This window comes from Catharus ustulatus, chromosome 14 (genome assembly GCF_009819885.2).
Source record: "Catharus ustulatus isolate bCatUst1 chromosome 14, bCatUst1.pri.v2, whole genome shotgun sequence".
In the NCBI taxonomy this organism is placed as follows: Eukaryota; Metazoa; Chordata; class Aves; order Passeriformes; family Turdidae; genus Catharus; species Catharus ustulatus.
In genome coordinates this window covers 14354111-14372742 of record NC_046234.1, presented here as the reverse complement: position 1 = coordinate 14372742, position 18632 = coordinate 14354111, and the positions used below count along the sequence as shown (strand labels likewise).

The window sequence follows — 18632 nt, the reverse complement described above, 5'->3', positions numbered from 1 at the left end:
TTATTCTGCAGTGCAGCAACGATTAGACAGAGGTTCTGTGGGGCCCCTCTTCACAACCACAAAGAAAGCAGCTGCAAATAAAGATCACACATTTCATTAGCAGAAAGGTGGCAGCAGCCACTCTTCCATTCTGGAACCCATCCCAAGACACTGGGAAACAGGTACAGCCATGGCAAGGTAGCTGTGAAGGAAATTGTGCCAAAATCCCCAGTACAAGCTGGTGACAGCACAGATTTGGCCGGGTACCCATGCAAGCAGCAGCACCAAGGGCCAGCCACCCTCTCCAGGCTAAGCTGGATACACACAGGGCTCAGCACAGCAGGAGTCACCCACAGCAGCTCCATCCCCTCCATCTGGCCAGCCCATTGCTAGTTAGACATTTATACTCAGTGCCTCCACAAAGAAGTGTCAGTTCCAGTACTGGCTCCAGCTGGACAGCTGGGGAGGGGGAAAGGGCTGTTCCTGAAGCAGTTCCTTTTCAGAGTGCAGATAAGATCTCCTTACTTGCAAAGGAGCTCCCAGGCTGACCTCTGAGCGCCACAAAGCAGATCTGCTCAGCTCTGACACAGCCCTGGACTTAAAGCAAACCTTAAGTAACCAGCCAGACACAATCTACTGAATTTCTCTGAACTTTATTGGCACTTCAGGAAGAACAAGGTATGGATTTTAACAACTCCTCTGAACAGGAAAAACATGTCTTAATCAAGGTTCTCTCTGCAGATAAGCACATGGACCCATGAATTACTCCACAACCTTAAGGAATTGATGTTTTATTATAATCCAGTAAAACAACTGGTCAAAAACCTTCAACATAATTTACAGCAAAAAAAAAAAAATAAAACAAGAAAAAATAAGCCAGGCAACATGTGATAAAGTATTTCCCTCCCCCCACCCCCAAGAGGAGTAGTTATCCAATTAAACTGGAACATGAAGAGGAAGAACAATTCACTGTATTCTAACAAATAAAAAATGTGTCTACAAATCTCACCATAATACTGAAAGCTTCTTACATTAGTTTTCTTGCAAAATATCATCTTTATAATACAGTATACATTCCAAGGGAAGGAGGACCATAAACATACCCTCCATCCCTTGACTAATATTTTCTAATTGTGCATAGCTAGAAATATTGAAATCAAATATCATTAGATACCACTGGAATATAATACTGGTTAAAAAGAAGGCAGGGCTGAAACAACTACAAAGAGTTAGGTGGACTCACTGGCACAAGCCGTTCTATTCCTTTATTGGACCATGTGGAATTAGAACGTTTAAAAAAACCCATATAAACAGAAGTCATGCCAACATCATAATACATGAGAGCTCAGCAGTGTTGTGTGACCCATCAAAGCAGAAAAGGTTTACTGGTTTATTATTTGAACACATATTCCAGGCACCAACGTCAGCTTGTTAGGAAATTATTAAAATATTAGATAGAGGCTTTTCTCCCCTCAAATGCATCAATAGTTGCCATGGACAGAGCAGAAGTGCTGAGAATCAGCTTTAAAGCACCAAAACAGAAGTTTAAAGGTTGTCTGTTCCCCAGTAACAAGACTCATGCAGAGCCAATTCCAATCACCTTCAGTGCAGAAATACACAAAAACATTCTGACAAAGTGAACTGTAATCTTTTATTTGTGACTTTCGTGGTACTGAGGCATATTTTTCTTGGCCAACAAAAAGCTTGCCATGCCATGTGCCCCCTAAAAGCACTCTGTGTCCAGGGGGAAGAAGGGGGCTCCCACATGACACACCTGGATGTTTAAGAGCATAGGTTGGCATGTTGCTTCTCACAGAGGTTGGCTGGTATTTGTATGAAACTCCACACAGACTTGCATTGCTATCAAAAAATAAAGTAGCACAGAACTGGTGAGGTTGTTTCCAGCCACCCAAGGAATTCTTGGGGAAATACTGCAGTTTGTTAACACTATCATGAATATTTTTTTTTGGCACAGTCCCCCTTTGCCCTTTTTCATACACCAGGGAGCTGAAAATGCTGCAGTTTTCAGATGTTTTCCTTTTATCACCATTACCAGTAACATCATACAAAGGGAGAATCAACAAAACTGAGCAAGTCACAAAATTTGGGATTATGCTAGGCAAGAAAATAAATCCCAAGCTAGCCTAATGACTTCCTATAGGGACAGGCTAATCCAAGGAGTGCAAAACAAAGGAGGACTTCACTTTAGGTGGAACCCATTTTTAAGATGACTCTCCTGAAGGTTAACAGTTCCTTTTATGAGGGATCAAGGCAACATCCAATTCAACCCTGAGCATACATGGCTATTTCCTCCCCAGAAATGGCAGGGAGGATTCTGGGTAGCTACAGCATGGGCAGCCTGGATGACAGGAGGAGATGGATATTACAATAACCGGCACAAGCAGCTCTCAGGACCAGTCTCACAAACATTTGTATCCCATTTCTAAGAGAAAGGTTTCTGTTCTCAAAGCTACAAAAGGCCAAAACATCCTTCTGGGGAAGGAAAAGCACTTGAGCCAGGGATGTGGCAAACTGCTAGTGAGGATTAAGAAAGCAATTGGACAAGTGTCTCAGGATCCTCTCCCCTCAAATGCTGCTTGGTGCCAGGGAAGACAGATGCAGTCTTGTACATGACCCAAATATGAGAGCAGTTTTTGGTCCCCAGCTGCTGATCACTTTTTATGATTGCATCTAGTTTAACCTAAAGGTATCTGAGCTACAGTAGATCTATACACAGTCATAAGGCACCAACAACTATGTGCTAAAAAGGCCTCTTATGGAAAAACCTGAAATCTGGTTCATGTAACTAGAAAAGTATCTGTTCAGCAAGGGAAAATACAGCTACAATAATTTTTAGTCTTTTACATTTCTACCTCCCACTTTAGGTTTTCATCGGCAAAACCAAAAAGGAAGGCAGTGTACTTTAGCTATCTCTGCCTCACTGGTTACATTGAAGTCAGACAAATGATAGTGAACAAAGCCATTGACCAGAGAAAAACCTCTGGAAAGCAGGGAATTTGAGGCTTCAAACCACACTGTATCAGTGGAAATACTCCAAAGGCCTCCTCATGATTAGGAAATTCAAAGCTCCATTATTAAACAACAAAAGGTAACACCAGCAGGAACACCACAGAATCTGTTTGGTCTGCTTATTTTTGTAGGACAAAAGCTTTGGTCTTTTAGAGAGAAAGTCCATATTTTACCTTCAATCATTCTTCCTAAACTCCAGTCTCCCCTTTTTAACTAACATGATTCAGACTCTGGGTTAAGTTAGAAATTCAGACCCTGGCCACTAAGCTTAATCCTGAAGCTTGCACAGGTTAGTAGGAAGGCAGAGTGTCAGACTGTCAGCTCTTGACTGTACATAATGCAGTACAAGTGTCTGCTGGTCTCCCCACACAGCGGGAGAAGACAGCAGCACAGCCACAGTGGGCAAACCCAACACACTAGGACTTTACCCCAAGCCAAACAATTTCAGATTTGCCCCAATCCATGTTTATTTTCCCAAGCCACCTCAGGTAGACATAATTATTATTCTTTCTTCTGTCACTTAACTCCAGCATTTGCCCAAAAGTTGATAAATAAGACCATGGTCACTCTTCTGTAGTGGTTCCAGCATAGCACGATTATGAGTGAATGATGGGAGAGGATGGGAAAGAGGGGAGAAGAGAGTGCAGGGCAGCAGGTGCAGGGGAGAGTTTACATGGACTCGAACTCGTCGATGCGCTGCTTGGTGTTACCCTGCCGGATCTGGCGCAGGGTCTTGTACTTGTCTCGGCCCAGGCGCATGTTCTCGGCGTGGATCATATCGTTTGCTGTCTTCTTGGTTTCATCCCGAGCATTTGCCAGCTCTGAGGAAAGAGCCTTTGGAGGAGGAGAAACAGCAACAGGTTAGTGCATGTCAGACTCAAAGCTGGACAAGATTTCCTGCAGATCCTCCTAAAGATTCAGTATCCGTAGAGAAAGGACACAGACAAGCCCCAGGGTATTCTTCTGGGCAACCTGCTTGAGCAAGGAAGTGAGATGAGATGATCTCATGGAGGCCCCTCCAACCTGAAGGAATCTATGATTTCGTAGAATTTGTTAATATTTCTCCCTAACTTTTGAAGGTAGAAAACATCAGGCAATCTGTCACCTATTTATCTTCATGTAGCACAAATTAAGAAAGAATTCTCCAATGTCTGTACTTTAAAAGAACAGCCATTTGGAGTGATCCCTGATGACAGCAGGAGTATCTTGCGGAATCTGAGGAATTACTAGCTTTCCACCAGAAAAGAAACTTACTGCAGAAGATAAAATACACCTCTACCCCTCTGTGTGTAACCACCACAGTACAATGCAGAACAAGCAAAGCCTGGTGCAAGTCAGGCACCACAACTAAATGCTTGGAATTGAGCACCAGAACACTGGAGTTCCTCACAAGATGATGGTGCAGTAGTGCTGTCTCTGTGCTGAGCCCTTGTGGGCTACTCCAGGGTTTTGCAATGCAGAGTTTTGCAATGCAACCCAGACTTGACAGTTGGAGACAGCTTCTGGATAGGAATCAGACCAAGTTCTTCAGTTCATTGCAGCCAGGGCTATGAACAACTGTCAGGTGGCTGGCAATACTCACAAAGCACACAACATCTGACAGATGCTACTTGTTGGCACTGCTTCAAAATACTTCACTGTTTCCATCAAAATGCAAGTCAAGTGCCAGGAGACAAGATCTGCCTGTCTACCCAATGGTTAAGCGGTTATCTGGCAAGATCATGATCACCTTTCTTCCCTGTTCTCTCCTAATTTTTAAAATAACAGTAGAAATGTTGAGAAAAGTAGAAGCAGCACCCACACACACACTGCTGACAGCTTCTTACCTTCAAGTGTTTCTGGACCCGCTCGTTCTTCTCTGCCTCGGTGGTGCGCTCCTCCTCACTGCGGTCCTTGATGGTGGCCTCTGACCGCAGCTCAGCGCTGGCTTCTGCTGCGTTCTCATCCTGCTCATCATCGTGCTCATTCTCAGCATGCATGGGTTCAGTGACATGAGGGGTGCTCATGGCAGTCTTCAACTCCTCTTTGGTCTTCTCTAGGTCCTCCTGCACCCTCTGTGCCTGCAGTAGGATATGCCACAGTGAGGCAGTCAGTAAAATCCTCAGTGCCTGAGGCTTCTCACAGAAGCACCACTTGGTGCTTGCTACAGGAAACGTTGCACCTCTGAAGGTATATTCCAAAGCTACTCAGCCACCATCATTTGCAAAATTTTCAGCTGGATAACACTCCAGAGATTTGGAGAATGGTTACTGTTAATGGAAAATGGGCTACAGGTCTAATTAGTCAAAAATTTCAACATGGAGTTAGAATAAGTCACCCATTCCATGGAGAAAACCAAAGCTGTGTATTTACAACAGCCTCAAGCTTGCAAGCATTGAGTCTAGTGTGGAATCTAGTGCAGTAGTTTAGGTTACAACCCAGAACAAAGAGCAATTCCACAAAAACTATGCCATTTGCTCAGATTCTGCTTTACCTTATACTGCCACTCCTGTGCCTCGCTCTCCTTCTTCTGCCTGGCCAGCTCCAGCTGTGTGATCCTAGCTGTGAGTTCTGCCATCTCAGCAGCCTGCAGAAGAAAGGCTTTTAGTGGAAACAAAACCCAAGGTACTTGCTAAATGAAGCATTTAGTTCAAGTCCTGAATAAAATCATATCTTTTCAGTAAGAAGAAAGCCTTCCTGTTAACTTCAGTTTCACCAATATCTCCATGATGAAAGAGGAAAGGAAGCCAAAAAACTTTTGTGTTTCATTGTGGGTTAGAGTTTTGTTTGGTTGTTGGGTTGGGTCTTTTTCCTTCTCCCCAAAACAGAGTTACAAAACTCAGTTCTTTGAATCCAAACCAGGGAAAGCAACACTTGATCATTACCACACACACAAAAAAAAAGGTAAAAAGCAATACAAATCTACTGTACAAATACACTTGTATTTACGTATATTTTCACCTACTTGAGGATAACAATTAAAGAACCTATGAATATAGTGATTCCTCACTACATTCATAGCCTGGTTTGCTTCAAAAGCTCAGGTGCTTCCCTTTTCACTCTTTTCCCTACTTGATTTTCAGTTCACCAACTTACCAACTGTTCCTGGGTCTTCTGTTGATCATGGGATGCTCTCAATAGGGCCTCCTTTGCCTCCTCTGCTTCTCTACGTTCCTTAGCCAGTTTCTCTGCTTCCTCCTGAGCTCGTTTTCTCTCCTGTTCCAGCTCCAGAGCTCTGCGAGTCTGTTCTTCCAATTCTGAAAAACAGGGGAGCACATTTCAAGAGAGGTCAAGTAAAGAACAGCAGTAGAAGAGGGAAGTCTGTCTGGATAAGGGTTTTCCTTCAGAGGGACGGGTAAAGGAGGGACACAAGCAACTGTCCCCTTTCCTCTCCTTTACATTTTACCTGGAGCTCGAAGACTAAAAGTCAGGCCCACCCCCAAAGGATTTGTGGGGAAGCACCCACTCCAAAATTACACACCTAAGGGCAGAGAAGCATTCAGTACTTTGCTTGGGCAACACCACACTAACTTTAGCCAAGCAATTAGACAGTAAATCACCACAGCAATGGCTGGTGTGACCCCTGCTACACTTTTTGACTCCTTCCTCTACAGATTTTCTGGGATAAACTTCCAGCCAGCACAGGAACAATAGCAAGGTGTTTCCACTGCCAAGAGAGACATCTTGGCTGTTAGCCATTTCTTTAAAGCAAATCTTTTTCAGCAACTGCATATGGAAGGCTTACATTCAGCTTCAGGAGGCTCAACCAGGGCCCTAACACCAGTTAGCACACAACACTGGACAGACAAATTACCCAGAGATGCTCATAGCTTTGCTATTTGAACCCTTATCACTCAGACTATTAATCAAATAAACTCAAAGATTTCCTATTACCTTGCTGAGCTTTCTTGGTTTGCTCCTCAATTTGCTTGAGTCTCTCCATCAGCTCCTCCTTCTCACGCTCAATCTTTTCCTTCTCCTTTTCTGCCAACTCCCTCTTCTTCTTCTCATTCTCCAGCAGGGCTCTGATGGAAGGAAGTCACAACGTTATTTCAAACCAACTGTCATCCAAACTGGAGCACTTCCTAGTAAACACTAAAAGAGCACACACAAGACATGCCCTACAGCACTCAGATAATGAGCTTTACTCCAGATGTGCCCCTTTATAGAAGTGCAAAAATAAAAAATGCCATGCTCTGCTGGTATTCATCTCAATGACAAGTTCTTAATAGCAACGTTATAAGGGAAATCTCCACATTTTAAGGTATGTATTAGTCCCATCAAATGGACAAATATTTAAGTGCAGGAAAGTAATGGGGAGTCACATTTGTGATGAGTACCATTACTATCAACCCCCTAGACGTACTGAAGCAAAAAGCAACCTGCTCTATTTTTGGCTCAAGCAGATTAAGGTGCTGCCAGCCATTTATCTAGCACATGGTGCTACTTATGCAGTGATTAGTCACACCCAGGTTACTCAGAACCCTACCAACCTCTCCATCTGTTTCTGATGTTTCTCTTCCCGAGCCTGTGCCTTCATCTGCTGCACCTCGATGGTGTCTGGTTTACGCCTGCGCATGTAGAGCTCGTGGTTGCCCATGCAAAGTGCCAAGATTCGTTTGTTAATCCGTAACCGAGGGGCATAGAATACAAAGTCCTTGGGAGAAGAAAAAGGCAGCATTAGACCTGTTCTTTCAGCATAAGAAGCCCCTTGTACATGCACCACGACTTTGTAGAGTTGCCAGCTTTTCTTAATAATGTCTAATTCAGCGGTGGTGGCAGTTAGACACTTCTTTCTGGAATGGATTTCAACCTGACAAACACAGCCAGGGCAGGAGCACCCAGTGTGTCATTCCAGTGCTGTGGCTTTCACTGTAACACATCCCTAGCACCAAGCACACAGAATCATAGCAACACCATTTCATTACAAACACCAGCAGGGCTGGTTAGCAGGCACACTGAGCCCCAGGGTTCTCCCACCTTCCTTCCCACTTCAATAATCTGTACAATGGCCTGGCCAGCCATACTGAATGCAATGGCTTGGCTTATCCAGAAAGGGGGTTAAATGTTACAATCAATGGATAAATAACTTTGTTCTGTTAAAAAAGGAGCAACAGCAGCAGGGAAATGCTTTCAAGCAGCAATAGGACAAGAATGACCAGAAGAACAGAAGGTACTGGCTAGCACAGGAAATTATTAGGCTTTAAAGATGAAAGCAATTACACTCAATATAAATTTGCAAGGAAAAAACTTCCAGCCTACCCTACAAAATGACCTAAAGCTTCTGCTTTAAGAAAGGTAAAAACCTGCAAGAGGTCATCCCCCACACTATTAAAACCAACAGGTTGCAAAGGAAGCAGCTAACAGACGTACCTCAGATCCCTACAAGAGAATCTGAGCAATCTTAGCAGAATCAGAAACCCTAAGAAGAGCTACTCCCTCCCTCTGACCTTAAAAGTTAAAGCTTATACTAAATCTCTACCCTCTTAGCCAGAAAAAAAATCATAACTATCACTTGACTGCCCTGAACAGGTCTCCCTGTTTACATCGGTATTAATGCTATTGATGAAAAGATTCTGTGCAAAAAACCCCCAAAAGCCCCCCAAACCAAACCCACAGAAATCATTCAGCTAAGAAGCTGAAAGCTTAATAGTTTGATATTAATCTTGCTTCTTACTGGTGCTTTCTTGTCAATAGGCTTAATGACAAATTTCTTGTCATTGAATGAGATATTTCTGATCTCACTCCAAGGGAATCCAATTTTCGGTGTTAGCCTGCAGAAATAGGAAGCAAAAAGAAATAAGAGAGCCCAAAGTCATTCCAAATTCTTGACTTAGAATATAAACCTCAAAATTTTACCAAATCCACCCTTGAATTTCAGTGCTCTAATAGTAGTTGAAATCAGCAGACAAATGTAGTCATGCAGATGAAATATAAACAGAAGTAGTTTTTCAATCCCACTTTTGTTTTTTGAATGAAAAACAATTGGAGAATGCTTCTGTAGCAGGAAGACTAAGGATACAAGAGAAACTATCTTGAAAAGATTCACCAATTTCTTGTATTTTTTGGTGCAAAGCAGCACATTGTGTGGATTATTCTGGCAATGTCAAAAACACAGCCAAGAATGATACAGAAATTATGGAGTTTAAAGATTTGAATTCCAGAAGAGATTGATTTTGAATGACTTTATATTGAAAAGGAGCTGAAGGCAATGATGAAGAGGGATTTATTACCTATCATTCTGCTCATAAATGTTGAGTCCAAGAGCATCTACACCTAGCCAGAGCTCAGAGCCTTTCTTGTTCTTAATACTGAAGTAGTTCACACCGTACATTTCCAGATCCTGTGCAATTTTCAGGTATTCCAAAACAGCATCTTCTCTGCAGCATGTAAAAAGAAAGCAAATATTCTTTTTTGAGTCTTTAAGCCATTAGAGCTATCTTCCCACATGGAGTGAGCATAAACAAGTTGGTAAAGGTTCTAAGCATCACCTTAGTAGATAATTACAAACTCTACAAACTCAGTCTTGTTTTACTAAGAATAGCCAGTTGCTGTGGACCAGCAAGAGCAGAAGCATGTGAACCTGGTTATTCTGAGCAAAATAACCTGAAGAATGCTAACTTATCCTGAATCTTTGTATGCACTTGTACATTACACAATAACACTGCTTCAAACACAGCAGTTTCACAGTGCATCAGTTACCTAATCATTCCTCGATGTTCCTCATGCCACACCTGGATCCTCTCCTCCCACTGGTCCTTGTTAAGCTTGTGCTGCTCCAAAACCCTAGAAAGAGTATTCATGGGATGTTTAAAACCAAGCACTACATACATGCGCACACATAATCACATCACTCTATAATAATGCTTCATTAAATACTCTACTGGGAGAGTTCCCCCACAAAATTATTCAAAGAAATACACTTTTATTAGAAGGCTAGATAGAGACACAATGGTCAGTATTCAGACTTCTAACAAATAACAAATTCTATTCAGTTTTGCTTCTCCTTGCAGCATATTTTGTTTTGGAGCTTCTCTCACTCCTTCTGGTTAGAGTTTTTCAGAGTGGCAATAGGAAGTTTAAGGTTAAAACTCTTAATTAATTGAGTACTAATCTAAATGCTCAAAGTGGCACAAGGTTATATTTTTTTCCTGAGCATTGCAATCAAAACACCTTACATTAAAAAAATAAAATTTAAAAATCACAAACCCTTTAAGACAGAGAATGCCTAAGGCTATCCAGGTTCACTTGCCTTTGTGGGAGCAGTTTATCACTAGCAAGGTAGCCAGATTTATGCACATCTTTGTTGAAGTCTCCGTATTTGGACTGGACGGCGTAAGAAGCCAGCAGGACAGCTGTTTCTGGAGGACAGTAAATGTCATCATTCAGAATTGCCTCCTTCACTTGGAGGAAGAAAAGGCGCTGTGTGATGTCCTGGATCAGCTCTTCTGCCACATCTTCTGGGTAGAACTTGGCACGGAATTTGAAAAGCAGGGGGCTTTCTTTACGTACATCCTGTGCTGTTACCTGGAACAGAGTTAGCAGATTTTATAGCCTATGTACCAAGTGAAGGGGAGCAGGTTACACACAGGAAGATGAGCATGCACTAGAACAAGAATTTCTCCTATCTAATGCATCAGAGAGTAGGCAGAAAAGCAAGGATTTTCAATTATTTACCTAAATACCTCATCACTTTTCCCCACTGGATTTACACAAGGCAGTAGTTATGACCAGTGGCAGCTAAGTTACTTTCCAGGTTTCCCTAGCCAAGATACTAACATGAGCACAACTTCAGCATTTTACCAGGAAGGGTAACAGACCTGACCTGGTAACAAACAGAGCTAGATGCAGGACCAGGTCAGATACACAACTCCTCATAACCTGAGGAGGGAGTGTGTGCACTCCACAACACCAGCTCACTGATCTTGCAGTACTTGAGGTGCATGAATAAGCAAGAACAGATCCTTGACAGAAGTATGGAGACTGAATTTGCCCTTGCAGTCTCAGAGAAGGGAACAAGGACAAGCAAAACCTTGAAGCAAACATACCTTTTTGTTCAATTTTAGCCATGTTGAAAAACCCTTTGTGTCTTGATACTGAAGTCCAAAAAACCAGACCTCTCGCAAACCAATTGTCTTGACAACCTGAAAGAAAGGTGATTATTAGCAAGATCCCAGATGGACTGGACTTACTGAGAATGTGTTGGAGGTAAGTTCAGGCAAAGACAAACAGTGCCCCAACCACCTGCCTGTCCTGCTGCAGTGCACAGAAAGATGACCTGGTATCTAAGAGGGCTTAAGTGGATGTGTGTGTAATATTCTTTCTTCTCCTTCAGCTCCTTAAGGCTTCTTGCTATTTATAAACAATAGGTGGGTCTTTTCTTTTTTTTTCAGCTACTTATAAGTCAACATATATAGCCAAAATACAATGCAACAGCTCTGACAGGTTTAGTAGCTGCCAGGAATGAGGAACACAGCTCTATTTTCAGGTACACCCCATACTTATCATGCAAATGTACTATTCCTGGACAAGTCATGAATCATCCTGCTAGGCTGTGTTTCTTTAATATTTGTTTCTACTCCACTGATAGCTATAGACAGGCCTTTCATACAGCTCTTTACTGAGCAGCACCATTAAGAGGAAGTGCAAAAGCTAAATCCATATGCTATGCCAGAGGACAAAGAGCCACCACAGACATTAACTACAGCACTATGTAAGCTCCCTCTGTAGTTACTTCCCTAGCACACCAGGCATGCTGTGTAAATAAGAATTAAGAAGGCTTTAAAGACATGTTGTGACAAGAGGCAAGAGTCTCATGGTGGGGCAGCAAGACTACTGCAGTAGAGTGCCACTGTTGGTTAAAAGGAGAAGTTTCTCCAAAGACTGACATCCTTGGAGTACCCTGAAAAACCTGGGACATGCCACAGGGTGCAGTAAGTCCACACAGTGAAGCTCCCCCACATCCTGATGACCCAGGAGTTGGTGCCATACTGGCAAACAAGGCACCCATTGGTCACCTCCAATACTGGACAAAAAAGGGGAAGGAAGAAGCCATCTGTCCTCAGGTTGATGTGGTTCCTAAAGTATGACACTGTCAGCTGTTTTCACATTCACCTTGGGCTTGCTCAGAGCTTCCCCCTTTCAGAAGGGTTAACACTGATGCAGAGACAGAGCTGCCCTATGAAAACCATCTGCCAGGTCAGTTGATATAATTTTGTACTGTCCAAAGGTGCACTCTGTTCCTTCTGCTGTGGTCTGTAATTTGGCAAGATATAACACCAAAAACATAGGTTCCCCACAAACACATCACTAATTAGGTTGTTTAGGGCTTAGAGCAGACATTTCTTCTGGCCTTTCAAATGCAGCATTAAATGCAGAAAAACCAAATGCAGTTTTCAGAGGCATGCCATTGGTGGCACATACAGACAAAACCTACACTAGGTCATGTAGTCCATGTACATCATCCCACTGGGGTTCATGGAATTATTCAGCCTGTCCCTGCTTGAACATGAACTGGAGAGCTGGGCTACAGCCCCTGCATCTCACAGCAGGATGTGCACAGCTAAGGAGGTTTTTGGAGAAGGATCAGGTTTGCTATGTACATGAGGTTTTGGTCACTGCAATATAAGAAAGATATTAATCTCTAATATTAAGATATTAGAGAAGGTCCAAAGGGGGCAATGGAGATGAAGGGCCTTGAGGGGAAGCCCTGTGAGGAACAGCTGGTCCATTCAGCCTGGAGGAGACTGAGGGCGACAGTCTCTCATCACAGTCTGCAACTTCCTTGTGAGGGGAAGAGGAGGGGCAGACACGGATCACTTCCCTGTGCTGACCAGTGACCAAACCCAAGGGAATGGTCTGAAGCTGTCAGGGAAGGTTTAGGTTGGATACCAGAAAAGATTTTCACCCAGAAGGTGGCTGGGCACTGGAACTGACTCTCCATGGAAGTGGTCACAGCACCAAGCTTGACAGAGGTCAAGAAACATTTGGACAACGCTCTCAGGCACACGGTGTGATTCTTGAGAATGGTCCTGTGCAGGGCCAGGAGTTGGACTCAAAGATCCTTGTGGGTCCCTTCCAACCCAGCATATTCTGTGATTGTGTGACTGGAAGCAGATGGTTCAAGGAGGCGAAGAAAGGCTGTCCCAGAGCCCAAGGATAGCTCTGTTCCTGGAAGCATTAACATATGAATGGGATGGAAGCTCCTCACTCGGCTGCATGGGTCTGCTTTCCTCTCTTCCACTTGACAGCAGCTTGTGCTGGGAATTCAACAGGCTGGACTGCCAGCAAGGAGCTGAAAGGCTCCACACTGTGGTCCCGCACAAAAGGACTTTTATTCCACAGCAGAAGCCTGCACAGCAATAGCAGAGACAACAACAAGCTGGGGGCAGAGAAGAGGGGAGACAGCCCAGCACTCACCATCACAGTCCCAAGCTGCCATTGAACTAAGGCAGGGAGGACAGCCCTCCTCCCTCCTCAGCTTTAGCAGGCTATTTAGTTCCATTCAGCAAGGGAAAAAGCATGAAGAAGAAACAGCTTTCTACAGCTGCAAGGAATCTGGCTGGCAACAGCATAATTATGTCTGGGGGTGTACAGCATTCAGAGCCCTAATGAACTGAGAGATGTTCCAAAAAGCAAACAGCTACTGGCAGTGGTTAAGGATGGAGAAGGGCTGGCACAAAGGATGAGAGAATCGAGAGTACTGTTTAGCAAAGACCACAATACTTAAATACCTAAAATCTACACTCTCATCTGGAGAGCAGCATCTTTTCTTCATGCCAGGGGGAGCATTAAGTCAGTCCCTGAGTCTTGTTTAGCCTGCTGAATTAAAGCTTGGTTTGCAGTGGGCAACAGATTGAATGCAGCCTTAAAATCCAGCTGTCCCATGCTATCTTGAGCAGTTACTACAAAACTCTTAATTGCGTGCTACCTCTCGCTTAAAATTCTACTCAGTATGCCATACTGATGTAGGGAAAAAGGTGCCTTTCTGGTGACTCACTTCATCCTGTCTGCAGAAAGTCTAAGCACAAATTAGTAGGGTTTTTTCACTTATGTTCAGCGAAGAAACAGAAGATCTTTCAGGTAACCTTTTCTCTCACTCCTCCTTACTCCATGTTTCCCAGATCTGCATGACAATTCCTGTCCTTCCCCTCAGCACTCACCCAGCTCCCTCGGAACTATATTCCTGCTGTTGGGTGCTGCTCCACAGCAGAAGAGGGAGCCATAAGCAGCCTCTTAAATGTACATTTTAGCATCAAGATGACAACTGAAAATGGATGTCATTCTCAGCCCAGGAAACACATCATCACCACACAGGCAAACAAGTAGAGATTCTGATGAAAGCACTATTTACACACAGGCAAGACCAAAGCATGCAAGCAGAGGAAAAGGCGTTCCACTTGGATCATGTTCCTGAATCAAAGGCCAAATCATCTCAGGCTATATCATGGTCCAAGTGCCTTGAATGTTGCTCTAGTTAAAAATGAGGTAGGTGTCTCTCCCTTTCTATGACAGGCATGTCGAGTGCATCTGAGAGAAAACTGCTAGCTCACCTTATTGCCTGGAGGAGCTCTGAACTGGTGCCACGCCTGCAGTTTCATATCTTAAAAATAATTTAGAATGTGGTCTTCCAGGTACCCTAAGTACCCAAGCTAGGATCCATCTACAGTCACAAATATTCAATTGTTACCCCTCCATTTAGCTGGTGGATATATTTCTGGTTTTCCCTTCCAAAATGCTAAAATGCCAGTGTGCTGAACTACAGGATCTTCAAGTTTTTGTACTTCCTGCAGTTTGCATTGACATCTTTAGCAACAAGCAGTCCAGTTTTGGTTGGAACTACTGCTTTTCTAAAAGTCAGAAAGTTTCCACATGTTCCTGTGAAATTTGAGACACATTTTCATACCACTCAACCACAAGCCTTCGTTACAGGAACAGGAGTTCTGGGGTTTGCTGGGGCAACCAGCCACTATCCTGAGACTTGCTGCTTTCTGCCATGAAACTACCTTAGTGAGTTCTGGTTTCATGCTTTCACCTAGTGGATTGAGTGTTCCAGACCCATTTCCTATGTGTTTAAACACTACTAATAGGACCTTACCAAGGCTAAAGATTTCTCTTACAATCTCCCTCCTCAAAAAGCTTAGTTTGCAGGCCATGAGACACCTACCACCTTTATTCCAAACACAGCTCAACTCAGATGGAGTTAAAGTTCAAGAGGGGTTTGATCATCCTGTGCTGTAAGCTTAAGCAAACATGAAAGAAGCCTGACAAACTGGTACTCTACAAAACCAAACTGGTACTCTACAAAACCACTAAATTCACTGCAGATAAACCAGAAGGAAGCTGCTAAGCATTACCAAGGTTTCTACATAAACAAGAAGGAAGCTGCTAAACATCACCAAGGTTTCTAGCTGCAAAACTACCTCAGTGGCCATGCAGATAGAAAAGCAAGGCAAGACAAGCCAGGACACACAAACTTGGAATCTTAGGAGATTTGGCTCTTCAAGAAATCTGAAAAGACCTTAAGAATTAAAAGGTAAATGAAAGAAAAATAATGCCCCCAAAACACACTCCATTATGTGTAAGACTTAATGCTGAACATAAAAGACAGTATCAGTGATCTGATTTAAAGTGTGCAAAGAGACGCTTATTGTTATAATTTTAATCCATAGGTAAGTGCACTTTTCTATTACAAGCTTAGTTTTGGCCCCAAAAGCTCACAATAATGAGGAAAAGCATCTTTGGAAGGTTAATCACACATTTTTAAAGTTTGAAGTGATAGCTATTTAGTTTCTCATGTCACATTTTCTTGAACCTGTAACTTGTCTTCATGGCTCTTAAATGGACAGAAGCCACCTTTAATGAGATTGGATGCTCAATGATTCAAGCTAGAATCAATTTACCCAAAAAAAAAAAGAAGTTTGAGAGGCAAAAGATTGGAAAGAATTTCAAAGCCATCCACAGCAACAAGTAACTAAGAAGTTTCACCAGACAACATTAATATTTTATGTGTAGAAGACAAAATGCAAAGCACTGCTTTGGTTTACTGACTACTCTCCAGACCAGCTGCACTTAGTCCAATACAAAAAAAGGTCAAAGGAGGAAAACAAGCAGCTGTCATCACTGTTTCAGTGCCTGTGCTCTGTATCCCCAGGAAAGCAATAATTCAAGGTACCTGGGAATTAATCAGGCCTATGGGATAAGCAGCACCCCTGACATGCATAGCCCATCCTGGAGTTCTTCTTTTAATCCACCACTGGCAGCTGAGGGATGGGAGCAAAGTTACAGTTCTTGCTAGGCAGTCAGTAAGTGCTGGAGTTCAGCAGCTGATGTTAAGAGGTGCATCAGCAAAGCTGCAGAAGACAGACAGTACAATCCTGTCTCACTTAATCCAAGTTTTGTCCATACACACAAGCCTAAAATATTTAAGCTGAAGCTGTACATTTACAAGATTAGGGAATAGGAAGAGCTGTAGCATAAATCATGATGTTACTGCACATGTTCAGTGGCACTTTAACAGCCAGCTACTTTGGGGCAGAAACCACTTCCTACAAAGTAGTGAAGCATCTGCATTGTTCTGTCACTACAAAAATTCACTTTGAAATTTAACCAAACAGGAAAAAGGAAGACAGGAACATTTCTACCTCATGCCCATTCATGTATTATTACTATGGAACTTTAGACTCAAACGCTTTGCTTATTAAGCTAAAACCTGGATACAAGCTTTCCAAAATCTTCTGAATTCTATTCAGAGTGAGCCAGAATCATGTGTAGTATAATGAATACATTTATCTACCTTTATACATCAATAAATAGTGCCTAAACGTTACTGAGCAAAGCCAGCAGATTGCACCAAGGTAGCCATGCAGATAAAACAGCTTGGTAATGCTCAGCAGCTTCCTTCTTACAGCTCAGAGTGAAAGGGCACCCCAGGGCAAAAAGATGCTGGATATCCTAAATTTTTTTTGTACAAGAGTCAAAAATCAGGTTTCACACCAGAAGTCAATGTCCTACAACAGCAAAACCAGCATCTGCTTTGCTCTCCCTTCCCTCAAAAAAGCACTGATGAAAGCAGATATTTTCTCAGAACCAGCATCATGCAGAAAATACTAGATTATCAAGCCCAGGGTCACAACATGGCTTAAGGTAGCTAGAAAATAAACAGAAGTAATTTTGTTCTTACACACCCCCTTATGGGACCCACACAACCTAAGGACAGAAACAGAGGTAAAGTGAACAATGAGCAGCCAGAGAGCAGTCACAGTGTCAGCAGGGACAGCAGCACTGGACTATCCCTTTACAGGAACAAATACACACAAACAGCTCAGTCATGTGAAAGATACTGGATATGGAACAGCTGACAATACATTTAAAGGTCCATCCCTTTCCTAAAGGGACCATGTTTTATGTCAACCAGACCTTTTAGAGATAACAAATGTTTAAAACTAGCTTAAGACACATTTCCCCTCCACCATTTCCATCTTCACCTACAATCCAATTTGGGTAAAGTAAGCACTGTCTCAACTTAAAAAGTCAATTCTGCAACAGCATTTGCTTTCTCCCTTGGCAAAGTGTTTACTGTGGAAAAAGCAAAACAAAACTTCTGTTTAGACAGGTGCTGTGTGAAATACACTGAGGGAAGGAAAACATGCAGCTGTCCAAGAGCACAGCAAAGGAGTGAAATCAATTACTAGACATGAAGAGCTGCTATATTTGAAACATGACTGGGTGCTTCTCAGAGACAAACTGATGAAGCCCAAGTCTGCAGCAATGGCAATTTGCAGCAGAAGCCACAGATGATCTAGAGCTGAGTGAAAGTATCATGTGCAGATTAAAAATGTTACTGAGTAGAATTGTTTCTCAGCATTTGGTGCTTTGCTTAGATCAAAGCAGAAGGCAGATATTGAAAAATAATCAAAGGAAGCATCCACATGAAGAACACCCCCTTAAAAAAAAAAAATTAAAACCAAACAAAAAAACCCAGTTCATTTTTTTATGAACTTGGGGACATCTCACCTCAGCTTCATCAGCAAACACTCATGAACTAACTGGCAGAGTTCCATGTTGGATTTGGATTCTGGACAGAAATTGGCTTTCACTTTTATCAATCCAAACCTGTCAGATGTGAGACCACATGGGACTAAAATATGGAGGAGCTACTACATAGTAATACAGCTGAGAACTACACTGCTATTCAGAACTTTTTTTTAAAAGCCTTTTTATTTGTCCTATTATGAAAGGATGTTCTTTCACTAAAGCTTTGGATCTCACTCCATTTCAGGGCTGGGCTGCAAAGAGCAATATATCATCTAGTGTTGAATCATCCAGCTGAATACATGAGAAAACAGTAGTTTGTGGTTAAAGATCTAAAAAAAATATATAAAAATTTAAATTATATTTGTTGGCCCCAAATGAAATAGTTGACTTCAATGGGTAAATCAGCCCTTAATTTTCTCTCTTCCTTATGATAGGTACTATGTAGAGCTGACCCCAGAATGCTTAACTCTACTGAACCACACCCAAATCTCTGACATATCTGGTCTGGCAGTTCCCTCATCTTGTCATTAGTCCAAGATTCAATTTGCATATCTTTGAGCTACAAATTTACTGCTCCCATTTTTCTCCAAGGAGGAAATCCATGGCCA

The 18632-nt window shown here is 42.6% G+C and overlaps 1 protein-coding gene across 2 annotated transcripts in view; it reads right to left on the bottom strand.

Moving 5' to 3' along the window:
* Positions 1-616: 616 nt before the first annotated feature.
* The window catches only part of MSN (moesin), a 40652-nt gene continuing 22636 nt past the window's right edge, over positions 617-18632 (bottom strand). Inside the window, exons 3-13 of one of the 2 annotated variants that reach the window (XM_033072493.1) lie at positions 11037-11132; positions 10241-10515; positions 9691-9774; positions 9222-9368; positions 8666-8762; positions 7482-7645; positions 6883-7013; positions 6085-6245; positions 5483-5575; positions 4836-5069; positions 617-3843 (exon numbers count right to left, since the gene is read on the bottom strand). In XM_033072493.1, coding sequence (XP_032928384.1) covers positions 3679-3843; positions 4836-5069; positions 5483-5575; positions 6085-6245; positions 6883-7013; positions 7482-7645; positions 8666-8762; positions 9222-9368; positions 9691-9774; positions 10241-10515; positions 11037-11132 — 1647 coding nt within the window. In that variant the 3' untranslated portion in view covers positions 617-3678. The remainder of the gene's footprint in view (positions 3844-4835; positions 5070-5482; positions 5576-6084; positions 6246-6882; positions 7014-7481; positions 7646-8665; positions 8763-9221; positions 9369-9690; positions 9775-10240; positions 10516-11036; positions 11133-18632) is intronic. The other variant, XM_033072494.1, reaches the window with a different exon arrangement.